The 26,903-nt window shown below is 47.9% G+C and overlaps 1 protein-coding gene across 5 annotated transcripts in view; it reads right to left on the bottom strand.

Moving 5' to 3' along the window:
* The window catches only part of myo1b (myosin IB), a 436,008-nt gene that overhangs the window by 165,209 nt on the left and 243,896 nt on the right, over positions 1-26,903 (bottom strand). For all 5 annotated transcript variants that reach the window (XM_072478525.1, XM_072478546.1, XM_072478553.1 and 2 more), the window contains one exon: positions 1,501-1,599. In XM_072478525.1, the coding sequence (XP_072334626.1) occupies positions 1,501-1,599 (99 nt within the window). The remainder of the gene's footprint in view (positions 1-1,500; positions 1,600-26,903) is intronic.

Genomic DNA, 26,903 nt, shown 5'->3' with positions numbered 1-26,903 from the left:
ACAGCTATATCCACACATTTTTTCCACACCAGCAGTGCAGCCAATGACAGCTCATGTTGGACAAACCCAGTATTCAGGCATGCAGCAGCAAGCAGTCTGTGCAGCATATTCTCAAATAGGCCAGCTCTACGGATTGCCCACTAATGGAATCAAGACCGAAGGAGGACTACCGCAAGCGCAATCTGCACTACAGACTGGATGCCTTAGTTCCAGCCCAGGATTTGCTGCATCCCAGCCTGGCCAGACGGCATATTCCTATCAGATGCAAGATTCTAGTTTCACACCATCACCAGGTATTTATGCGAGCAGCAATTCTGTTTCCAATTCGATAAACTTCAACGGTTCTCAGCAGGATCACCCTTCCAGCACAGCACGTGGCCAGAATCAGTATGTACAGTCTTATCCAGCTTCAACATATGGCACATCCATGACCTCGAATGATACTGTTGATGGTGCCTCTTCAACGTCAACACCTTATCAGCTACAAGATGCCATCCAACAGCACCATCACAAACATCGAAAAAGAAAGGGACTCCAAATCAGACAGCGAAGTGATTTGACCACTTCTTGGTTCCTGTGGCACAGGGACGTTGATGGCATTCATAACCAAGAGAGACATTTGACCATGATGATTGATGGTTTATGGACTCACACAAATGATTTGGACTTATTGTTTAATCACTGTTCCCATGACTTGTATATTCAGAATGAACAGACATCGCGCAACAATCACCAGGCAGGAATGTTCCCTTCCAGTCGGGGAACACTTCAGCAGTCAAGGGCATTCAGCCTCTGATCTCCGGGTAAGCATTCTCCAAGGCGGCCTTCAGGACGCGCGACAACGCAGAATCGCCGAGCAGAAACTTATAGCCAAGTTCCGCACACATGAGTGCGGCCTCAACCAGGACCTGGGATTCATGTCGCATTACATTCATCCCCCACCATCTGGCCTGCAAAATCCTACCAACTGTCCTGGCTTAATATAATTCACACCTCTTTAACCTGGGGTTACCCCATCTCTGGATCTGTAAAAATTTAATCACCTGCTAATGGTCGCATTCCTAGCATTGTTTGGCATCTTTGAATTTGTCTATATATGTGTTTCTGGAACATACCTCTTCATTCACCTGAGGAAGGAGCAGCGTTCTGAAAGCTAGTGACATCGAAACAAACCTGTTGGACTTTAACCTGGTGTTGTAAGACTTCGTACTGTGCTCACCCCAGTCCAACGCCGGCATCTCCACTTCACAGCAGAAGTCATTGACAGCTGTGTCTTCAGCTGGCTAGACCTTAAGCTCTAGAACTACCTCAATATACCTCTCAGTCACCCCACAATAAACCCTTGGATCATTGTTACCTTATTGTTAAATGCACTATATATATAAGCTGTTATGATCAATGAAACAAATCTTCTGCGTATTACCTTGAAGTATACACACTGTACCGATCTATAGTGTACAGATATAACTCAAGAACATCTATTTTCAAAAGTGCACTTACTCAACAAAGCTTCAGAGCCCCCCGATAACAGCTGATAGAAGACGTGGAAATTCCGTTCACCTCTGGGCTGCTTGACAACACGTGATTTCTCCAGGAGATCTTATAGAGGGGGGGCAAAAAGGAGATTTTCTTTAAAAAAAATAGTTCAAATAGTGCAACATGTTTAAAATACATTTAGGTCATTTCTCTGAAATTCCATTAAAAACACATCTATGAAATGCAATAACAGATCTCCATCCGTGTAAACCAACTATGTAGAGTTGCCAATAGAGACCGAGAATTAAAACAAATATTATTTTGGTAGGATGTTAGCTATTCATGACCTACTGTGAACATAAAGTGCATGATGTGTTCCAGCTGACCATTAGGATGAAGTGAGTGAAGGAAAACATTTCCTAACACAATCTTTCTTAAATGGAAACATTAGGATCCATAAAGAATGAGTGCTAAAAATGTATTTTATGACCCCACTCCATCCATTGCCAATTGACCCACCACAAAAAACAGTTAAATTCAGATTAAGGAAAGAACATAACATTGTAAGGCTTCTCACCCTGGATCTTGATCAACTCTTTTGCAGTCCACCTATTTCGGTCCATTTGCCTGTCTCTTTCAAATTCACATAGAGGCAACTTTTGTGGGTCAATTCTGTGAGAGTGAAGGCAGCGAGGAAGGCGTGTAGCACTGCTATCTGCTGACACCACTCCCTGAACCCCAAGTCCATGATGTGAAGGCCGATGTTCAAATAGAACGAACATTGAGGGCTACAGTTTAGGATTACCTGACGTAGCATTCTCAAACCCAGTGGAGATGGAACGAGGTGAGAATGGAATGGAGAGCTAATGCTGGGTCTGACGCACAGCAGTAGTGCAATCAAAGAGCAAGAATTAAATTTGGTCTGGTTAGCAGGAGTGAAAATGATTGGGCAACTGGCCGGGACAGACTGGTGGGTGCAGGGAGATGAACAAAGCCCTTCATTACCCCAGTGTGGTCTCGTGAACCCATTCACTTGATTTGTTCTGCCAAACCTTTCTGCCAGAAACCTAACTTTGGCTTCTCTCTTCTTGTCTCTCCACCTCATTGTTCTGAGTCTCTCCTACCTTCGCTTTTCCTCCACAGGCTTTTTGGTTGAAGCAAAGAGGAAAGTTTGCATCCACTTTACCATAAACCCCACAACCCCTTCACCCACTCTCACATGCTTTATCAAAACTTCTCGCCATTATGTGGGCCTTTTAAGTACAGCCCCTTATACATCTGGAAATAATTCAGAGACTGTGATGCATGCTAACCAAAAATGGAAATCACACGCGTGCAAATAAAATGACTCCAGTCCAGGAACCTAATTATAATCACTCGGATGAAATTTTGCATGAAAAGTTGTGATCGGAAAACACGAAGAGTATAAAAACATGAAAAGTTTTGGTCGCATATGAAGTAAATTAAGCACAAATGATTAAGCACTTTACAGCTGACCAGAGTCAATATTTGAATTTAAAAACTTCAGATCCACCACTCCACGTTTTCAGACATCAGTTGTTGCTGTCATTCTGCTATTGCCATTTACCGATCCTCGGGACCCATCTTTTGACTCTTTATTTGTCCTATTACTATCTCCTTTTGTTTTTCACCAACATCTCTTTGGTACTTTAATCTCTCCTGCCTTCCACCCTATCACAGTTCTTCCCTTTTATTCTTTCCCACCACTCCCTATTTTCTCTGTCTCTGTACTTGCTTAAGGATTGTTTGCGGTACTGTAGGAGGGTCAGACCTGAAACACTAACTCTGTTTCTCTTTCCAAAGATTCTGCCTGAACAGCTGAGTATTTCCAGCATTTTCTGCTTCTATACATGCAAAAACAACATTCTTAAAGAAGCGAGAAGAATTAACAGCCACAGTCTGAGCACTGTAACGACGAGCGGCCCAATCCTTCATACCACTTCAGTCAGATTTGCTGCAGGAGACGGTCGAGTTAACCAAACCTGTTCCCATAGAAAGAAAAGTGTGAGAGAGGTACTGACTCTTGCCACTCTAACTTGAATCTCTCCCGCCCTCCCAACCACTTCAAAATGCCAGTGGAGAACCAGTCAGCCATCTGGCCAGTTTGTACACGGTTGGAAAGCAGAGCAAAAACTTATGGACAGGAAATTATGACCCAAGTCCATCTGGTCTAAGATCTTGTGGGGTCGGCTACAATGGCAGTCCCAAGAACGAGATTATTGAATATGTTCCTGTATATCTCCGTCTAGAAAATAAAAAAGCTATTTCAGGGACAGGAATATACAGTTCATCTTACTCAAAATTCAAAAATAATACGCAGCAGTTCAAACTGAGAAGCAGATTGCTGCCCTGAATTCTCTTTTGACAGTGCACATAGATTGGACTTGTATAACTGCAAAACATTATTGTTCCACTGTGCATAAGTTCAGACTGTGGTACGCAGTTCCTTTAATTGGAAAGCTGTTATTAGAAGGAGGTACTGTGCTGGTGATTCTCTGCCATCCACCGCCAGTAGAGAGTTGCTGATGTGGCGGAGAATCGACGGTCAGGGAGAAAACAGATCGGCGCACTTTCCAAAGCTCCGGCTCCCTGCTGCCATTGGGATCAAGGTTTGCCCATTTGCATCCATTTAGCAGGCCAGGTACAATGTTTTCCAGGTCAGCACGATTCTCCAGTCGTCTGGGTCAGGAATCACAGGAGCAAGGATTACGACATGGAGTTTCCCCAAACTCCATCCAAGGGCCACCTTCCCCCCTTCAATGCAAGACCTGCCCACCGACACCCATCAGAAAACACCCACCATGCCCCCCCGCCGAGACTCCCTAAATAAAGAGAATCCCCCTTCACGCTTGTGTTCCAATCATTCCCCCCTCACGCTTGGATGATTTTGAAGTGGTCAGCTGGAAATTGACTGCATTTAACTCTGAAGTGTTGATGTTTAAAAACATTGCACTTAGAGCACATCAGAGTAACTCAATCCAGAAGGAATGAAGCAAAGCTGACAGCTCTGTGGAAGCTGTCAATCACAGTCTAGTAAGGGAAATAAATGAATGGCTTGCAGGTTAAGAATTTGTGGGGTTTAAACACAGCTAACTGGTTTCTCTTTCCAGAATTGACACATGGGGCGGGATTCTCCCCTACCCGGCGGGGCTGGGGGTTCCGGCGTAATGGAGTGGCGGGATGCATTCCGGCGTCGGGCCGCCCCAAAGGTGCGGAAGTTAGGGGCCAAGCCCTCATCTTGAGGGGCTAAGCCTGCGTCGGAGTGGTTTCCGCTCCGCCGGCTGGCGGGAAAGACCTTTGGCGCCACGCCAGCCGGCGGCGAAAGGTCTTTGATGGGCGACGCATGCGCGGGGGCATCAGCGGCTGCTGACGTCATCCCCGCCCATGCGCAGGTGAAGACCATGGCGAAGGCAGACGAAAAAGAGTGCCCCCACGGCACAAGCCCGCCCGTGGATCGGTGGGCCCCGATCGCGGACCAGGCCACCGGGGGGCACCCCCCCGGGGCCAGATCGCCCTGCGCCCCCCCTAGGACCCTGGAGCCTGCCCGCGATCGCCTTGTCCCGCCGTTCAAAAGGTGGTTCAATCCACGCTGGAGGAGAGGGTTGACAGCTGGGGGACTTCGGCCCATTGCGGGCCCCGCCGACTGGCGCGGCGCGATTCCCGCCCCCGCCGAATCTCTGGTGGTGGAGAATTCGGGACACGGCGGGGGCGGGATTCATGCCAGCCCCCGGCGATTCTCCAACCCGGTGGGGGGTCGGAGAATCGCGCCAATGGTACTTCCAGTGTCTGAGGCCACCAGGTGTATTGCCCAAGTAACAACAATAATTTTATTCACTGCCACTGTCTGGACTGCTCTCCTGACAGGGGTCTGTGTTCTGGGGACAGCCTGACAGGGGTCTGTTTTCAGGGGGGTGCCTGGCAGGGGTCTGTTTTCTGGGGACTGCCTGACAGGTGTATGTTTCTGGGGGGCTGTCTGACAGGGGGCTGTTTTCTGGGAGGGCTGCCTGACAGGGGGCTGTTTTCTGGGAGGGCTGCCTGACAGGGGGCTGTTTTCTGGGAGGGCTGCCTGACACGTGTCTGTTTCTGGGTGGGCTGCCTGACAGGTGTCTGTTTTCTGGGGGGGCTGTCTGACAGGGGGCTGTTTTCTGCGAGGGCTGCCTGACAGGTGTCTGTTTTCTGGGAGCTGTCTGACAGGTGTCTGTTTTCTGGGGGGCTGTCTGACAGGTGTCTGTTTTCTGGGGGGCTGCCTGACAGGTGTCTGCTTTCTGGGAGGCTGTCTGACAGGTGTCGGTTTTCTGGGGGGCTGTCTGACAGGTGTCTGTTTTCTGAGGGCTGTCTGACAGGTGTCTGTTTTCTGGGGGGCTGCCTGACAGGTGTCTGTTTTCTGGGGGCTGTCTGACAGGTGTCTGTTTTCTGGGGGGCTGTCTGACAGGTGTCTGTTTTCTGGGGGCTGTCTGACAGGTGTCTGTTTTCTGGGGGGCTGTCTGACAGGTGTCTGTTTTCTAGGGGGCTGCCTGACAGGTGTCTGCTTTCTGGGAGGCTGTCTGACAGGTGTCTGTTTTCTGGGGGGCTGTCTGACAGGTGTCTGTTTTCTGGGGGGCTGTCTGACAGGTGTCTGTTTTCTAGGGGGCTGCCTGACAGGTGTCTGCTTTCTGGGAGGCTGTCTGACAGGTGTCTGTTTTCTGGGGGGCTGTCTGACAGGTGTCTGTTTTCTGGGGGGCTGTCTGACAGGTGTCTGTTTTCTAGGGGGCTGCCTGACAGGTGTCTGCTTTCTGGGAGGCTGTCTGACAGGTGTCGGTTTTCTGGGGGGCTGTCTGTTTTCTGGGACGGCTGCCTGACAGGTGTCTGTTTACTGGGGGGCTGTCTGACCGGTGTCTGTTTTCTGGGGGGCTGTCTGACAGGTGTCTGTTTTCTAGGGGGCTGTCTGACAGGTGGCTGTTTTCTGGGAGGGCTGCCTGACAGGGGGCTGTTTTCTGGGATGGCTGCCTGACAGGTGTCTGTTTTCTGGGGGCTGCCTGACAGGTGTCTGTTTTCTGGGAGGGCTGCCTGACAGGGGGCTGTTTTCTGGGAGGGCTGCCTGACGGGAGTCTGTTTTCTGGGGGGGCTGCCTGACAGGGGGCTGTTTTCCGGGAGGGCTGCCTGACAGGTGTCCTTTTTCTGGGGGCAGTCTGACAGGTGTCTGTTTTCTGGGGGGCTGCCTGACGGGTGTCTGTTTTCTAGGGGGCTGTCTGACAGGTGGCTGTTTTCTGGGAGGGCTGCCTGACAGGTGTCTGTTATCTGGGGGGCTGTCTGACAGGTGTCTGTTTTCTATGGGGCTGTCTGACAGGTGGCTGTTTTCTGGGAGGGCTGCCTGACAGGTGTCTGTTTTCTGGGAGGGCTGCCTGACAGGTGTCTGTTTTCTGGAGGGCTGCCTGACAGGTGTCTGTTTTCTGGGAGGGATGCCTGACAGGTGTCTGTTTTTTGTGGGCTGTCTGACAGGTGTCTGTTTTCTGGGGGGCAGTCTGACAGGGGGCTGTTTTCTGGAGGGCTGCCTGACAGGTGTCTGTTTTCTGGGAGGGCTGCCTGACAGGTGTCTGTTTTCTGGGGGGGCTGGCTGACAGGTGTCTGTTTTCCAGGGGGCTGTCTGACAGGTGTCTGTTTTCTAGGGGGCTGCCTGACAGGTGTCTGCTTTCTGGGAGGCTGTCTGACAGGTGTCGGTTTTCTGGGGGGCTGTCTGTTTTCTGGGACGGCTGCCTGACAGGTGTCTGTTTACTGGGGGGCTGTCTGACCGGTGTCTGTTTTCTGGGGGGCTGTCTGACAGGTGTCTGTTTTCTAGGGGGCTGTCTGACAGGTGGCTGTTTTCTGGGAGGGCTGCCTGACAGGGGGCTGTTTTCTGGGATGGCTGCCTGACAGGTGTCTGTTTTCTGGGGGCTGCCTGACAGGTGTCTGTTTTCTGGGAGGGCTGTCTGACAGGTGTCTGTTTTCTAGGGGGCTGTCTGACAGGTGGCTGTTTTCTGGGAGGGCTGCCTGACAGGGGGCTGTTTTCTGGGAGGGCTGCCTGACGGGAGTCTGTTTTCTGGGGGGGCTGCCTGACAGGGGGCTGTTTTCCGGGAGGGCTGCCTGACAGGTGTCCTTTTTCTGGGGGCAGTCTGACAGGTGTCTGTTTTCTGGGGGGCTGCCTGACGGGTGTCTGTTTTCTAGGGGGCTGTCTGACAGGTGGCTGTTTTCTGGGAGGGCTGCCTGTCAGGTGTCTGTTATCTGGGGGGGCTGTCTGACAGGTGTCTGTTTTCTATGGGGCTGTCTGACAGGTGGCTGTTTTCTGGGAGGGCTGCCTGACAGGTGTCTGTTTTCTGGGAGGGCTGCCTGACAGGTGTCTGTTTTCTGGAGGGCTGCCTGACAGGTGTCTGTTTTCTGGGAGGGATGCCTGACAGGTGTCTGTTTTTTGTGGGCTGTCTGACAGGTGTCTGTTTTCTGGGGGGCAGTCTGACAGGGGGCTGTTTTCTGGAGGGCTGCCTGACAGGTGTCTGTTTTCTGGGAGGGCTGCCTGACAGGGGGCTGTTTTCTGGGAGGGCTGCCTGACAGGTGTCTGTTTTCTGGGGGGCTGCCTGACAGGTGTCTGTTTTCTGGGGGGCTGCCTGACAGGTGTCTGTTTTCTGGGGGGGCTGGCTGACAGGTATCTTGTGTTCAGGGGGCTGCCTGACAAGGGTCTGTTTTCTGGTGGGGGGCTGCCTGACAGGTATCTGTTTTCTGGGGGGCTGCCTGACAGGGGTCTTGTGTTCAGAGGGCTGCCTGTCAAGGGTCTGTTATCTGGGGGGTTGCCTGACAGGGGTCTGTTATCTGGGGGGGTTGCCTGACAGGGGTCTGTTATCTGGGGGGTTGCCTGACAGGGGTCTGTTATCTGGGGGGGTTGCCTGACAGGGGTCTGTTATCTGGGGGGTTGCATGACAGGGGTCTGTTATCTGGGGGGTTGCCTGACAGGGGTCTGTTATCTGGGGGGGGTTGCCTGACAGGGGTCTGTTATCTGGGGGGTTGCCTGACAGGGGTCTGTTATCTGGGGGGGGTTGCCTGACAGGGGTCTGTTATCTGGGGGGTTGCCTGACAGGGGTCTGTTATCTGGGGGGGTTGCCTGACAGGGGTCTGTTATCTGGGGGGGTTGCCTGACAGGGGTCTGTTATCTGGGGAGGTTGCCTGACAGGGTACTGTTATCTGGGGGGGTTGCCTGACAGGGGTCTGTTATCTGGGGGGTTGCCTGACAGGGGTCTGTTATCTGGGGGGGTTGCCTGACAGGGGTCTGTTATCTGGGGGGGTTGCCTGACAGGGGTCTGTTATCTGGGGAGGTTGCCTGACAGGGTTCTGTTATCTGGGGGGGTTGCCTGACAGGGGTCTGTTATCTGGGGGGTTGCCTGATAGAAGCCTATTTTCTTGGGGGCTGCGTGCGCCAACCTTCACGTCCCCGGCCAATCCCATCACCTCCAGGGTCCGATCCTCAAAGGTGGTGAGGATTCTTAAGTCCGGCACCCCACCGTCAATCTGGGCCCTCTCCCGACGACTGTGGGGCAACTTCTCCTGCGGAGACACATCGGGCATTGTTAGCCGCACGTTTGGTTCACCGTGGTGGGGGTTGGGCGGGGGGAGGGGGGTCAATTCACGGTGCGGCCAAGTGTAGGTCGTTGACCTTATGGCACTGGTGGCCTGTCCTCCTGATCACGCTGCCCGAACTGACAGCCACTGCCACCTCATCATAAGCACACTGGCTGCCCTGTGGCACACCCTCCAGGACCCTTGGTGGAACAGGCCCTTCTGGCCTCCACCGCATCTAGAAGCCTCCCCAGGTCCTCGTCTCCAAACCTTAGGGCTGGTCGTCTCAGCGTTATGGCTGTGAGCTAGGTGGGGTTGGCAATGCAAGAGCTGTTTAAGTGATGCTCGACATTTTTAGTGGGGGGGACTGGCCAACGCGGACCCGACAAATCGGCTGGCGAGCCTTCATTTGCAGCCTGTAACCCCTGGTGAATCATTAGGTGGACCAATTTACGTTGCATTATGATGCCGGCCTCGTTGGGCTGAGCGTTGGGAAGCTCGCGGCAGTTCCCGCTCACTACCACGCTTAGAAATCTTTCCAGAGAATCGTGCCCATAGTCTCCCAAATGGAGAATCTCACCCATTACATAATCATGTCTTTGGTGTGTTTGGTACATACAGCTGAAGGCTCTCAATTTGTACACCCTAGTCATAGGCAAAACATTCCTCACACCCTACTAGTGCTATTGATCAAATAATGCAAATGAGGTAGGAATGAACTATCATCTGTGCTTTCTTCAAATTAAAAACATGGTCATTAACGAGTACATAAAGTACTAAAATGGATGGTGTGTGCAATAAACAAACCAAAACATGAGACATATATATGAGCAGCCTTTCATTTAGTCTGCAAGATATATTTGCTAGTGATAGCAAAAATACTTCTGTGACTCAAGAAGTCATAATATGGCATTAGTATATGTGGCAGATGAAACCATGCAACGTTAAGTTGTTTATAAACTACATTCAAATTATTAAAACCACAAGTACTTGTCAAGAAATGCCAATTCATTCTGAAACAGTAGATTTAAGTTTCCTATTTTCAGTTTAGCTTCTAATTTAATGTATGACATTTAGATCCTAAATTACATGATTTACAAATAAAGGGATTAAACCTGAAGTAACCCAGGCGAAGATTTATTTTTAACCTGGTACTAACCTTCGCGCAGGGCAAAAATGACACATATCTCACATTATTTAATGCTCCATTATTTAAGGCCATTAAACTGCCTATTGAACACTGAAGGTGAAACAAGATGTTACACAATAGACTTCATGAAATATTAACCATGCACAACAAGTGTTGTCAGCACCTTTTCTTGTAATTTGTTGGATTGAAAGGGTGACATGTGAATGTGGCTAGTTTCTTTTTTCTATTATATAAAACTGGCTAGTGCAACTGCACACATTGCATGTTTTCAACAATTCTGTTTAATATCAAAATAAAGCTGATCAAAATGCAAATTGCTGTTAGCTTATTAACTTCGAGAGAGTTAACAGTTGAATTATTGGCATTAAAACGTCCTTTGGAAGCGTACTGTGAATTAAGTGGTCTATCGCATCTTGCACTGTTCTGAGCCCATTTAATAAGATAATATTCTGACTTAGAAATGAATAAACATGTTTTTTGCCCTTATTTTTGGAAAAAGAGAAATGGGAGTGATTTTAAACCACAAGAACTGTTGGTTTTCAGTCAGGTGAGAAGTTAAAGTTTCACCAATTTCAAGCCCTCTTACTTTGGGTTTTGACAGAGGGAGGATGTGGGGCTGGTTGGTTGGTAATAGCTTTCAAGAAGGCTGGATCCATAATGCAAGTGCCTTAACAGCACTGCTTTGGAGGCCGGGAAGGGCAAGAGTGCTTCCCCTGACCCAACAAGCTATCCTGCTTCTACCTCCACAATTGCTGACTTCCTGTCATCTCCACCTTACTCCCCCTCCACCCACTCACCCCTCAATAATCTCTCCCTCTGCAATCTTTGTACCAACCATAATCTTCCCCCAATGACTCCAAGTACGCCCTTATGTAATCTTCCCCCCAGTCCCCTCCCACTAACCCCACATACCCCGACCAGCAACCCCCCCCCCGCACCTCCTCCCCCACTCCACCCCGCCGCCAATATTGGGGTCAGTGTTTTTACTTTAAAACCTGAGTATTTCTACACTTAAGACACTTATGCAAGTCCTGGTTTACAGCTAGACACTCAAATCTAACAAACTATTTACAAGCACCAACCACAAATTCTCCACTTTGACAGGCTCTGGAAGAGTAGCACAGGGTTTTGTGCCAGTGAATTTCCTGCATACCTAGTCATGATCTCATTTATAACCTTGTGTTGGGGGTGGAGGGCAGCGGCAGGTTGGGATGTCCAAAGGCAAAGTTATGTGCTTTACCCAGCCTGTAGAGTAGGGGTGACAAAGGTACTGAAGCATAAAGGACCTAATTAGAGAAGTTCATTGTACTCATCCAGAGAATGTAAAAAAACATATTTTTCCCTCAAAATGCTGGGGAACTGAACATGAGCATTGGCGCACTCATGCTAGTATTAAGTCAGGAATGGCATAAACTAGATGTGATAAAGGAGCAAATTCAACTTCCATCACCAGGAAGAGTAATGGCCAGTCATACTGCCTGTTTTTCCTCTAAAGGTATGTGTAACGAACACCCGCTTGCTCCGATACATAGAATCTTAAAATTGCAGAATCATAGGAGCAAAAGATAGTAGGAGCACAGAAGGAGGCCATTCAGCCCATCATATCTGCAATAGCTCGCGGCAATAGTAATTCATGTGTTGCCACTCCCCCACCTTTTCCACATAGCACTACAAATGTTTCTTCTTCAAATGTTTACTAAGGACACGGAGAGTCCACACCGAATATGAATAATAAACTTTGTCTTATTTACAATTACGTTATATACAACTTCAGGTAGATCCCTACTGAGTCTCTCCTCGGTCGGTGCCTTACTGGCTGACTTTTTACACACAGTTGAATAGAGCTCCCCCCTTAGGAGCTCGCACTCCGCGAGAACCACGGGGAAAATAGACATTCTCACCCTGTGCATCCCATGTGGATATTACATTCCTCCTCCTGAAAGTCCGAAGACCCTCTCAACGACCAATGAGGTTGAGGAGAAGGAGTAGGCGGAGAACGTCGGACTGTTTTTGGCTCCAGTGAAAGATTGACCCCCGAAGTGCCTGATCACGTGGCGTTTACCTCAAAGGGAAGGTAGTGGGTGGCAGGAACGCTAAGGTGGACGATCGGCAGGAGGTGGCTGAACCATTGAATCTGCATCACATGATGAATAATGGCTTTGAAGGATCAAAATATGTCAACACCCCCGAAGAGGACAACCCCGTTTCACTTTTTTAAGCATCTCATCATGAGCCTTGATCCACACCCAAGGCTGGTGCTTCTTAAGGAGCAAATGAAGGGGCCAGGACGGTCACCAAATTTGGAATGGATCTGCTATAATAATGGACCAATCCCATCCTCGTTGCCAGTTTACTAAAGACATGGGGCATCCACACCGAGTAAGAATAACAAACTTTGATTTATTTACAATTATATTATATACAACTCCTGGTAGAGCCTTACTGAGTCTCTCCTAGGTCGGTGCCTTACTCGCCGATCTTTTATACACAGTTTTTTATTAATAAATTTAGAGTACCCAATTCATTTTTTCCAATTAAGGGGCAATTTAGCGTGGCCAATCCACCTACCCTGTACATCTTTGGGGTTTGGAGGTGAAACCCACACAAACACAGTGAGAATGTGCAACCTCCACATGGACAGTGACCCAGAGCCGGGGTCGAACCTGGGACCTCGGCACTGCGCCACCATGCTGGCCCTTTTACAAACAGTTGAATGGAGTTACCCCGCCCCTCAACAAGGGAGCGCATACTCTATGAGAACCACAGGGAAGATAATCATTCCCACCGCACAAGTCCCGGGATATTGCAAGATGATTTTCTTTCAAAAGCTCCGATTGAATCTGCCATCACCACACTCTTGGAAGTGCATTCCAGATCCTAACTACTCATTGCTTGAAAAAGCTTTTCCTCATATTGCCATTGCTTCTTTTGCCAATTGGCAAAAGAATACTCCCCATTTTCAACCATTGCCGCAAGTTAAAATCAACCTTAAAGCACCTGACATCTTGGCTGGGATTCGCCCACAATTGGCGGGACTGCCCAACGCCGGTGCCAATGATTCCGGCGTCAGGCCGCCCGGAAGTTGTGGAATCCTCCGCACTTCCGGGGGATAGGCCAGCGGATGCGGGGTTGGCGCCGTGCCAACTGGCACCGAAGGGCCGCCGTGAGTTGGCGCATGCGCAGAACCAGCAGCATGTTCTGGTGCATGCGCAGAACCGCCGGCTTGTTTCCTACGCATGGGCAGGGGGTTTCTTCTCCGCGCCGGCCATGATGGAGCCTTACAGAGGCCGGAGCGGAGGGAAAGAGTGCCCCACGGCACAGACCCGCCTGCAGATTAGTGGGCCCCGATCGCGGGCCAGGCCATCATGGGGCCCCCCCCGGGGCCGGATCCCCCCGCGCCGCCCCGAGGACTCCGCTAGCCGCCGGCGCGACTGGCCGAAAACGGGTAGTCGCTAGGCCCATCGGGGCCCGATGAATTGCCGGGGGTGGCCCCTGCCATCGGCACCCGACCGGCGCAACGTGATCCCCGCCCCTGCCCGAAAACCGGCACCGGCGAATTTGGCAGCCGGCGTCGTGCGGAATTCACGCCGTCGGGGGGTCGGAGAATCCCGCCCCTTATTTTTCACAATTCGTTTGTTGTAGTCTTTTTTTAAAAAAAATGTACTTTATTCCAAACACGTGTAACAACAGCAAAATATAAAATACACACTCCATATAATCACAGACCAAAGTTTGTACAATTATTCCCCTTACATGTGAACATTGTTCGCCGGCCCCCAACTTCTCACACCCATCGGCCATCCCCTGGAAGAACCCACTCATCCTCGCCCGAGTCATGTGTACCCCGTGCACCACCTTGAACTGAATCAAGCTCATCCTCACGCAGGAGGAGGTTGAGTTCACCCACTGCATAGCCTCGGCCTATTTCCCCACCCTAACTCTTCACATTTATTCTTGATCCTCCCCACTTTCATTTCATTTCATTGTGCCCCGCCCTGCTCCCCCAATCACCCGTGTAAATCTCCAATCCTGTCCTCCCCTAAATAATCTGGGGCAGCGGTTGCTCCAACAGTGTGTACTCTGACTGCTTGGGAAACACCCTCCATTCTTTAAGTGCAAATTCCCACACCTACATATATCTAAACTCACTGCCCCTCGGTAACTCAAATCTCTCCCGCTGCTCATCCAGACCCAAAAACTCCCCTTCCGAGAACAAGTCTCTAATCCTCTCCAGCTCCGCCTCCCTCCATTTCCCATATATCCTGTCCACCTTCCCCAGCTTAAACCTGTGTTTCCAAAAAAGTGGCGTCAGTGCCGATATCCTCTCCATCTTAAAATGCCTCCTCAGCTGGTTCCACACCCCGACTGTCAATTACACCACTGGGCTCCCCCGTGTACTTCCCCGAAACTGATGGCAGCGGACATGGCCCTCAGACTGGATCCTTTACAGTACAGTACACCTCTTTCATCCTGACCCACTGCGCCCACTCCCAACTACCATTAAGCACATTCATCTTAACCACCTGCACCCTCCCGGCCAGTGTCAAATGCAACGTATCCCACCTCTTAAAATCCCCCTTAACCGCCTCCACTGATGCTGTCAGATTCTACCTGTGCATTGTAGCTCACGCTCGCATCACCTTAATCCCCAAATACCCAACCTCTCTCTCGAGCTACCAAATTGGCCTCCCGCACTGCAGCATTCACCGGGAACAGCTCGCTCTTGCCAACATTCAACTTATACCCCGAAGAAGGCGCCAAACCTCTCCAGCAGGCCTATGATTCTCCCCATGCTCTCCAGTGTGTCTGACATTAGCAACTGGGTGGCATGGTGGCGCAGTGGTTAGCACTGCTGCATCACGGCACCGAGGACCAGATATGAACCCGGCCTCGGGTCACTTTCTGTGTGGAGTTTGCACATTCTCCCCGTGTCTGCGTGGGTTTTACCCCCACTACCCAAAGATGTGCAGGGTAGGTGGATTAGCCATGCTAGATTGTCCCTTAATTAGAAAAAAATTGGGTAATCTAAATTTTTTTTTTTTTAAATTACATAAACAACCGGTCATCCAACCTGACACCCGGTTCTCCCTACTCCCCCTTACAATCCCTTGACACTCCGCAGACCTCCAAAGGGCAATCACCAAGGGTTCAATCGCCAGCGCAAAAAGCAATGGTGACAGCGGGCACCCTTGTCTCGTTCCCCTGTGCGATCCAAAACCTGGTGAACTCATCTCGTTCATGCGCACACTTGCCACCGGGGAAACATAACAGCAGACACACCCATGCCACACGCCCATGCCACAAACCTCGGCCAAAACCCAAATCTTCCCAGAATTTCAAATAAGTACCTCCAACTCCACCCGATCAAAGGCATCGATAGAAACAATAAACTCTGGCGCCCTTTCCCCTGACGGAGTCATAACCACATTTAACAAACTCCTGATGTTGCTAGAGAGCTACCAACCCTTTACAAAACGGGGCAGCACGGTGGCGCAGTGTTTAGCACTGCAGTCTCATGGCACCAGGTCCCAGGTTCGATCCCGGATCTGGGTCACTGTCCTTGTGGAGTTTGCACTTTCTCCCTGTGTTTGCATGGTTTTCACCCCCACAACAGAAAGATGTGAAAGGTAGGTGGATTGGACACACTAAATTGTCCCTTAATTGGAAAACATGAATTGGCCACTTTAAATTTATTTTTTAAAAACCTTTACAAAACGCGTTTGATGCTCAGAAACCATGCCTGGCACACACCCCTCCATCCTCCCCACACACACCTTCGCCAGTACTTTCACGTCTGTATTCAACAACAAAATGGGCCTGTAGACCCACACTCCAGCGGATCCTTCTCCTTCTTCAGAATCAGTGTAATCGACGCCTATGTCAGTGTCTCTGGCAAGCCTCCACTCTCCAATGCCTACCTAAATATCTCCAACAAGTGAGGTGCCATCTCTGCCACAAATGCCATATAAAACTCCGCCAGGAAGCCATCTGGCCCCGGGGCCTTCCCCGGCTGCATTTCTCTGATACTATCAATCACCTTCCTCAGCCCCAGTGGCTCCTCCAACACCTCCCTCTTCTCTTCCTCCAACCCTTCCAAAAACCGTCCCATATTCCCTTCCTCTCCAGTGGCTCAGCGCTATACAACATCTCATTAAACCCCCAAACACCTTGTTTATTGTCCCAGCTCCAACACCACCTCCCCCTTCCCTGCCCGTACCCATAGAACTTCCCAGGACACCGCCTGCCTCCGCAGCTGGTGGACCAACATGCGGCTCTCCTTCTCTCTGTACTCATACTGCACCCCCCTCGTCCTCCGCAGCTGCCCCACCACCTTACTCGTCGTCAACCTATCAAACTGCCCCCAGCAACAACTTCCTCTCCGCCAACAGCTCCTTAGTACCCCACCCACCACCACCACGGGTATCTCCTGTCCACCTCAATTATCTTGTCCAGAAGCCATCCATGCATGCTCTTCCCTCCTCCTATCCCTGTGTGCCTTGAGCACAATAATCTTCCTCAAACCATTGCCTTCAATGCCTCCCAGAAGGTGGCTGCTGACACCTCCCTTTTCTGATTAAGCTACACAGTATCCCCAATCACCAGCCTCACCTTTTTGCAAAAACCCTTATCTGCCAAGAGACCCGGGTCTAGCCTTCACCCCGGCCTCTGCACCTGCCCCGAGCCAAGCCTCACCTCCAGTCAATGCGGTGCATGATCCGAGATCACAATACCCGCATACATCACCCCACCACCACTGCCTGACTCACCACAAAGAAATAGATTCTAGAGTACACCTTATACACGTGTGAGAAGGAGTACACCCTCCCCCACCGGGTTCCTGAATCTCCACGGATCGGCCATTCCAATAATAATCACTTGTCACAAGTAGGCTTCAATGAAGTTACTGTAAAAAGCCCCATTCCCATCCGTTCCATAAACCCTCCCAGCTCCTTCGCCATCCTCAACCTTCCCATTGACTTGGGGGCTCGCCCTGTTCACCTTCGGCTCCATCACGCAATTAAAATCAGTTGGTGCTTATCCAAGTTCTGGATCACTCCCAATAACCCCTTTACAAATCCAGCATCAACCCAATTAGGCACATATACATTGACTAGCACCACTGACGCCCCCCTCCAGCACCCCACTCACTATCATACCTTCTCCTGCATACCGCACTTCCCTGGCCCCCACAAACCCCATCCTCTTGTTCAACACAACGGCCAACTTGGAATCGAACCCCGAGTGAAATACTTGTCCCACCCATCCCTTCCTCAACCTAACCTGATCCTTCACCTGCAGATGCGTCTCCTGCAGAAAAATCACCTCTGCTTTCAAATCCCTCAGGTGCACAAAAACCCAGGACCTCTTAACCGGCCCATTTAGACCCCTGACATTCCATGTCACAACTCTTACTAGAGGCTTGTGCCTCCAATCCCCTCTACCGTTCGCTATACTCCCCCACAGTTTTGCCTCACTTAATACCGTCCTGAACCAGGCCCATCTAAGATGGCCCCCCTCTCCTCCCATGACCACCTTCAGCCTCCAACTCTGCCATGTCGCAATCCCCCCACCGCCCCCCCCCCCCACCCCCCCACCCACAACCTGGCCATGACCTCCTCCCTCACTTGTAGTGATATCATGGTTGTGTTGCAATTCACCGACTGACCACTAGAAGTCTCATTAGTATACAAGTGAATGTTAGAGTCAGCTGACCTCAGACTGACTGGAGCAAGAGAGAGGTTGCTTATGCATGTTCATACTATGATTCATCTGGTTGTCTGTATATATTTGACCTACAGTTAATGTTAATAAATCGTTATAGCTTTAGCTACAAGTGTTCTTTGTAATATAAATCAGGCCATCCGACAAGAACATTACATGATACCAGGACTGGATGGTATAAAACACTGTGAAAAAGCTATCACACTATCGAGTGAAGCCTGCCATGAGGTCCACAGAGTTTTGAAGATTTTGCAGACGACAAGAATGAACTACATGGAGTCATTGAAGTTTACCAATGAGTCTCAGATTTCATAGTGATGTAACAAAATTTTCAGCTTTCGCCATCAATATTCCACTAAAACTGTCAACAACTTTGGAATCCTCACATGCATATATGAGGAAATTCAGAAGTCATCAGTCAGTCAACACTTTTCCCAGAGGGTATGCTGTTCAGGATGCACAAAACCTTGTGGCACTATTTTAAAGAACCGGTGTTCTGGACAATATTTATCCCTTGATCAATCAACATCACAGAACAGATCATCTTGCTCATTATCAAATTGTTATCCGATAGACCTTGCGGTACATAAATTGGCTGTTGGGTTTCCTACATTAGGGCAATTAATGTACCTCAACAACACTTCATTGGCTGCAAAGCACTTTGAAACATCTTGCGGGCAAGAAAGGCAATATATAAATACTAGGCTTTTCTTACTTTGCCACTGAACACAAAATGCAGGGTATGCCAAAATAAACACAAAATGCTGTGATAGGATTACAAGAAAGCATAGAGTAAGAAAAAGGCCAATCAATCTATTTTTTTTCCCATAAGTCAGAGTGAACCACTTAACTCATTTAATCTTCTGAGGGGAGTTTTGGCAAAGTAAAAACAGTAAATAAAGAAAATATCTAGATTACGTAACAAACCTTTCATTAGAGACATACAGCAGCACAGAAGAGGGCCTTCAGCCCATCCAGTCTGAACTGACAAAACTAAACTAAGTCTACACTAATCACGAAAATGTCTGAATAAAACATTTTTTTTTTTTAAATTACACTAATCCCACTTTCCAGCACTTGGCCCATAGCCTTGAATATTATGACAATATAAGTTTCCCACCTCTATTGCCTCCCAGGCAGCGCATTCCAGACTCCCAACACACTCTGGCTGAAAAAGCTTTCTTCAAATCCCCTCAAAATCTTCTGCCCCTCACCTTAAAATTATGTTTGCTCTCTATTCACCCTTCAACCAAGGGAAACGACTGCTTCCATTCCACCCTGTCCATGCCCTTCATAATCTTATGCACCTCAATCAGCTCCCTCCAGCCTTCTCTGGTCTAAAGAAAACAACCTGAGCCTATCCAGCCTCTCTTTATAGCTCAAATGTTCCAACACGGGCAACATCCTGGCGAATTGCCTCTGCACCCTCTCCAGTGCAATCACATCCTTCCTATGCTGAGGCGACCGGAACTGCGCACAATGCTCCAGTTGTGGTCTAACCAAAGTTTTATACATCATTCTTCCATGCCATGACATTTCCAAGATCCCAACACATCAGGAGTTCCACTCCATTGCCTTCAACTGTACTACTTATTCTCATCAATTTCATTGCTAATCAACTATCCAACACCAAATCATGTTCATTACGTGGATCTGAACCATCTCCAGTACATCAGTATACTTTTGACAGTAAACTAGCCAACATTGCCACTTTATAGTGATGTTTGATGGAAGGGACGCCCGTTTAAATATTGACTTGGATCCTGCTCCATGTCTAGAGCTAGGAATTTAAGAAAGAAGGTGGAGGGGACTGAATTTGGCAGATTTCTTCTTATTACACCTGTATACAGGGATTTTAAATTGGTGTATTTAGAATCACATTTTGTAATTTCATCCATATTTCCATGAAAACCATAGATTAGTGGCTGAGCTCACTGTACCCACTTGCTGGAAAACGTGGATGGTGAACAATTGAGGGGTTTGGACTTGATTGCAATGTCCCTTTGATCAGTATTGGTCTGATCTCAGAAATCACGCTCTCAGCTTAAATGCCACTTGAGTAATGCATAGGTCTGGAACCACAGCCAAGCATTAGGCAACGTCTCCTGAGCGAGAGAGAGAGAAAAAAGTCAGACTACAAATGAAGAAATGCAATTGTAGCCGTGTGAAGTAAAAAACAAAGTAATCCACTTCCATAGCAATGGGTTGCCTACACACTGAGCTTTGCATTGCCATTTTTCATTTGCCAAGAATACGACCTTGGTAGGAGAAATACATTGTCAACAGCCCACTTCCCTGGCTGCCCTCAGCATGCAGCTGAAGAATGTTAATGTTTCATTATCTGTGGCATGTTCATAGTTGCATTGTTTTGAATCAGGTAAACCACCACCTGGCTATGTTCTCATGAGACACTGTGTATAATTCCTCAGAAGCAGGGTAGTCACAATAACTTGTTTTTCAAAAACCCAAGCAACTTAATATTTTAGTCTTTGTGGATCTCATTAGGCAAACAAATATTCAAAGACAGTTTCAGGCATGGGACTGTAATCTTAGAGGTGAGCAGTGCAACATTCTTGAGATTATGTGACAGTGTTTTGCACTTGGAAAAGACATAAGAAATAGGAGCAGGAGTAGACCATACGGCTTCTCAAGCCTGCTCTGCCATTGATTACGATTGTCCACTTTCCTAGCTTTCTTTATCTCTTCATTCCCTAAGAGAAGAGTGATGCCTCAGCTTCAGGTTCCCCTAATACTCAGATTGGGTCATTCAAGGTGGCTGAACAAAGAGTTTTCCCACCTTGCAGATTCCAGTTTGTTAGACAATTCCTCTCCATGTCACCAACAATGAACATTTGCAGTGATCGGAAACATTGTGTTTTTTATTGGTTTAAGTTGCTATCTCTCTCTCTCTAGGACAGGGTAGTTTCTTCAATTTGGATTGGCAATGGCCACAAGATTCAAAAGCATTGTTTATGCAAGTCAAAATGGAAAATGCTCCGCTGCTTTGTGGCACCTCTGACATTGTTCCGCCACCACAATATCACCTCAAAAATACTAGGACAGTGTGTTAGATATCCGTCTTTTCTTATATAAAGGGCAGCACGGTAGCACAGTGGTTAGCACTGCTGCCTTACAGCGCCAGAGACATGGGTTAGATTCCGACATTGGGTGACTGTGTGAAGTCTTCACGTTCTTCCCGTGTCTGCATGGGTTTCCACCCACGGTCCAAAAATGTGCAGGTTAGGTGGATTGGCCATGTTAAATTGCCCCTTAGTGCCCAAAGATGTGCAGGTTAACTGGGGTTGCAGGGATGGGGCGGGTGAGTGGGCTGCTCTTTCGGAGCGTCAGTGCAGACTCGATGGACCGAATGGCCTCCTTCTTAATTGCAGGGATTCTATAGATGGATAGAAAGAATAGCAAACAGCTTACAAAGTGCTAATTCACCATCCCAGTACAGCTGGACCCGGCATCGAGTGAACTGAGATTGGAAATTGTTCTCTGATGGTGTCTGGAGTTTAGAAGAACGAGAGATGATCACATTCAAACATACAAAATTGTTTAGGTCTCGACAGGGTAGATGCAGGAAGGATGTTTCCCTTTTTGGGCCGGGGGAGGGGGGTTTGTGTTGACTTCAAGGGATAACAGTCTTAGAATAAAGTCATTTAGGACTCAAGAGGGTGGTGAATCTTTGTAATTCTATGTCTCCTCGGGCTGTGGAGGCTTAATTGTTGTGTATATTAAAGACTGAGATGGATAGATTTCTACAGATTAAAAACAACAAGGGATACAGGAATAGTGCAGGAAAATGCTGTTGAACAACAAGGGATATAGGAATATTGCAGGAAAATGGTGTTGAAGTAGATCAGGCATGATCTCTTTGAATGGCAAAATAGACTTGAAGAGCTGAATGGCCTACACCTACTTCTATTTCCTATGTTCTTCCTGGCCCAGGTCCATAATACTCATCTACTGATGAAGACATTCATTGTTTGCCAGGTTTAAATTAAAATACTTTTTAAATACTAATCAAATTTAAGAGAAGCTGTATGTTGAAGTCACCGGGATCTCACTGTTAAGAGTTCCTCGGGGTACTGTCCAACCCAACCATCTTTAGCTGTCAGAAGCAAGGATGTTCGCTGATGATTACACAGTATTCAGCGCCATTCACAATTCTTCAGATACCGAAGCAGACCGTGCTCAGGTTCAGCAAGAACTGGACAACATTCAAGTTTGGACTGATAAGTGGCAAGTACCATTTGTTCCACACAAGTGCCAGGAAATTACAATTTCCAACAAGAGAGTCTCTAACCATCTCTCCTTGACATTCAATGGTAATAACATCACTAAATCCTTCACTATTAACAAGCTGGGGGACTAGCTACTAAAGAAACTGCGGTTACAAGAGCAGGGCAGATGTTCAGAACTATTCAGTGAGTAACTCACCTCTTGATCCACGTAAGTCTACCCAACATCGACAAGGCACAAGTCAGGAGTGTAATGGAGTACCCTCCATTTCCCTGGATGAGTACAGCTCCAATAAAACTCAAGAAGCTCGACACGATCCAGGACAAATCAGCCCGCTTGATTGGCACCATGTCCACCAACGTAAACATTTATTCCTTCCACCAACAACACACCGTGGCAACATTGTGTACCATCAAGAAGATGCACCTCAGCAACTCACCAAGTCTCTTTCAACAGTACTTTCCAAACTTGAAACATCTACCACATGGAACAACAAGGGCAGCAGGTGCATGAGAAATTCACTACCTGCAAATTCCCCTTCAAGCCACAAACCATCCTGACTTGGAAGTATATCATCACTCCTTTGATGTCATTGGGTCAAAATCCTGGAACTCCCTCTCTAACTGCACTGTTGGGAGTATAGCATAGTGGACTAGTAATCTACAGACCTACGAAGAATTATACAGCATAGAAATAAACCATTTGGTTTACAGGTTTATTCTGGTTTTAATGCTCTACGCAAACCTAAATCTGGCCTGGACTAATAATCCAGAGAATGAGAGTTCTGTCACCACGACAGCTTCAAAAAATTAAAGAAATTGGAGATTAAGAAGCTGATATCAATAAAATTGACCGAGAAACCATTCAACAATCATAAAACTCAATTTATTCATTAATCTTAATGAGGGACCATGAGCTACCCTAACCAGTTTGACCGAGATCAGGTTCCTGTCCCACACCAGCATGATTGGCTCTTAACTGCCTTCTGTGACCAGTCAGTTGAATCAAACTCTCTCAGGGTAATTAGGGATGGACAATAGATGGATTTATCCCTATATTCCCTATCAGGACTGAAGTGAGTGCACAGCTTGGAAATTTGCCTGTGGCAAACGACAATGCAGAGGGGGAAACCTTCCAAGAACTTACAGGCAGCAGGACTCTGGCCGATTTTGCACCTCCCCTTCCCTTCAGCCTAACAATTCTCTTCTCAGCTATCTAGGTTGCATGCTCTATAGTTCCCTCCCTAAATCCCTCTGCCTCTTCACGTCAGTCTCATCCTTTAAGATGCATCTCATTAAAAAAGCAATTGGTCACGCTTCACAATGTCTCCTTCGCCCAGTGTCCGTTTTTGCCTGTTTATGCCTCAGTGAAGTAGCTTGGGATGTTTTTCCTTCTTGAATGTTGCTGTATAAATACAAATAATTATGACTGCACTGCTACAAAAATCAGGGCTGATACTATTGTAAAGAAATTGGGGCATTGCATCAACATGATAGAGTGTAGCAGAAATACACAGCAGTCAGACATTACCAGCTACAGATGGTTGCCGATAATGCCTTCATTCGTACTCTGCTCCGTATAAACTATCCCAACCAAGCAAATTAAAGTTGATTTCTTTGCAGAACCATGTATTGTCAAAACGCAATCTCACCCATTCAAAAAACAATCTTGGCTAAAAACTAGTTGGTAAATTACTATTTAAGCAAAACACGCAACTCCCTGAATATTGCCAACTGTACTCTTAAGGAACACTGCAAATAAAACATTGCTAATGTCCTTCACAGAGTAATAAAATACCAAGTCAAACTGTTCTGAACAGGCGTACACCATATATCTGCCTCAGTCTGCTTGCCCATTCTGTATTGTTATCGTCTTTAATAATACATTTACATCAAGTTGTTAGCATTTACAATAAACATTTGTGTCGGGGAAATACTAGCACTATTACAGTGGTGGCAGAAATGCAATCACCCACTTCAATAGTGCTGGCTTACAGAGCTTTTTGTTTTCTTGGTGCCCTGTTACTTTTGAAGAATGCCAAACTCCAAAGTGGTAATGAAGAAAGCCTTTCTTAACGTAAACCCCATCCATTTTTAATTAGACATTCCTTTCATCGATACTAATAATAAACTGCAGCATAAATTTGATTCTCACATCCGCCCACAACATTGATGAATCAAGTGCTTAGATAATGTTACTTATGTTTACATACAACAGTGCATTAAATGCGAAGACAAATAGTTTTGTGGTTATAAAAGGTAAAATAAGCCATCAGAGTTTCCTTTAATTTTGGGATGGTCAATCTATAGGGTCACGTTCTTATCCAACATTTACGATGAGGAAATCACATGAAGATAATGCAAGTTTGAGAGAAGGATCTAACAACGTAGCTGTGTGTCTCCAATCCATGTTTCTTCTAGGCATGATTTTCTGATGTGAACATGGAACTTATTCAAATTCTCCATATCTCCTGAAGTCCAACCGGACAAAATGTTGCCACACTCCTGGTCTAATCAGTACAAACCTTTTAGAATTTATTTCTGATTAAATTCTTACACTTTACACAACTCTATTCTGTATAATAATCTTAAGAGTTCACAATGTTTGACTCTCCAGATGTGAGAAAAGAATACAATCAATAATTCAAACCTGATTTGTAATTAGAAACACGTGACTTGGAATAATCAGGAGATTGCATCTAAATTTAAAAGCCCTAAACTTTTCTGCTAGTAGGTTACAAAATAGCCATGTCATATTGAAGAAGAGTAGGATTTTAAAATATTTCAGGTAGCAATTAGTTAAAGCAACTTTGGAGTCTAAAGTTGGCATGAAGCTGCAAGTGGTGTCTTATCTTAGAAAATAACATCTTTCTTAAATAACAACAGAAAATGGTGGGAAAACTCAGCAGATCTTTCAGCATTTGTGGAAAATGGACGCAATTTAATGTGCAAAAACACAGTCCCGTTTTGGGCACATATAAAGGGGTCTTTCTTGGTGCCTGCAGCACAGAAAATGAACCCGCTATGAAATGGGACTCTGTTGCCGAGGCTGTACTTGCCTCATTTCCTGCACTTGTGCAGCAAGAGATCGGGGTGCTATTTTTAAATGCCGCCCCGATTTATCGACCCTCTCAAAAGACTCACCGCGGCCTCCGGACCCCTGCACTGCACCAACTTACTTCTTAGGGGGTCATTGAGCCCCCCACCTCTTAAGGGCACCCCCAAGGCCTGATTCCTGGCTTGGGCACCATAACAGGTGGCACCTGCCAGGGTGATTGGGTGGCACTGCCAGGGTTCCAGGTTGGCAGTGCCAAGATGCCAGTTGGAGTACCAGGGTACCACCCTGCTCAGAGCCCGACCACCCAGGGGCTTCCAATTTCCTGGGAGACTCCCCAGGTGCTGTTATGCGTGGTCCATGTTTGTGTAGACCAATGCTAAACGGTGGCATGGCGAGGACTCCCAGGCATGGGAGTTCATTCCCTGGCCTCGGGAGAATCGGGTGTGGTCATATTTAAGTGATCTTAATATCTCATTAAATATGTTAATCTGAATCTCATCCAGTGAGGGTGAGGTGCAGATCACGATGTCTCGCGAGATCTCGTTAGATGTCACGTGACTTTGAACGCCGCAAATCGCGAGAGTGGCCTCTTGAGAGATTTAATGGCCTTGTTGCATCACCGAGTCGGGCGTGACAAGGCCGTTCGATCACGCCCAATGTTTTGAGTCTGTATGACTCTTCGTCAGAGCTGAAGAGAGGTAGAAATGTGGTGGGTGTTGAAGAGAGTGGGGTGGTGCAAAGTAGAAAGTCGGGGAAGGGTAGGAGCAAAACAAGGTTTGACCAAGATGTCATGGACATGAGACAAAGGGAGTGGTAATGATAGTGTCAAAGTCTAAGGCAGGTGCGAATAGTGGCATAAAGGTCAAATAGCAGAATATATTACTAGCAGAAGGTCAGTGCTCACGGAAAGCAAAACATAAGAACAAGATGCAGACTGGCCACGAGGGCAAGTGTGGGGAAAAAAACAAAATGGAGGACAGAGTTCATGGTCTGAAGTTCTTGAATTCAATGTTGAGCCCAGAAAGCTGTAAAGTGCCTAACTGGAAGATGAGGTGCTGTTCCTCCAGTTTGTGTTGGGCTTCATTAGAACACTGTAGCAGACTTCCGGGTGCGGCGATGACCAGCTAAGTCGCACGTTTCGGCAGCTCCCGGTGGAACGGACTTTTGGGCTCTTAATAGGAGCCCCAACGGCAATTTAAACGGCCAAAAACACTGTGCGGTAAACCAGAAGGGAATCCCCCCGGACACGCATGGATAAGGGAGAGGATAGCGGCCGGATTGCGGAGGATCCTCTGGAGCAGCGGCAAGGAAGGCAAGCTCAAAGCAAGATGGCGTCGGAAGGTGGCCGTTTGTTATGGGGCCCGGACCAACAAGAGTTCCTGCGGCGCTGTGTGGAAGAGCTGAAAAAGGAGTTGAAGAAGGAGCTGTTGGCCCCGATATTACAGGCGATTGAAGGGCGAAAGGAGTCGCAGAAGACCAATTAGGGCCTGGTGGTGGAAAGGCTGGAAGTACTGGAGAATAATTCGAGGAGGAAGAATTTAAGGGTTCTGGGTCTTCCCGAAGGCGCAGAAGGGGCGGATGTCGGGACATATGTGAGCACGATGCTTCACTCGCTAATGGGATCGGAGGCCCCGACGGGCCCTTTGGAGGTGGAGGGAGCTTATCGAGTCTTGGC

Source organism: Scyliorhinus torazame, chromosome 2, assembly GCF_047496885.1.
Source record: "Scyliorhinus torazame isolate Kashiwa2021f chromosome 2, sScyTor2.1, whole genome shotgun sequence".
NCBI lineage: Eukaryota > Metazoa > Chordata > Chondrichthyes > Carcharhiniformes > Scyliorhinidae > Scyliorhinus > Scyliorhinus torazame.
This window is presented reverse-complemented; position numbering and strand designations above follow the sequence as displayed.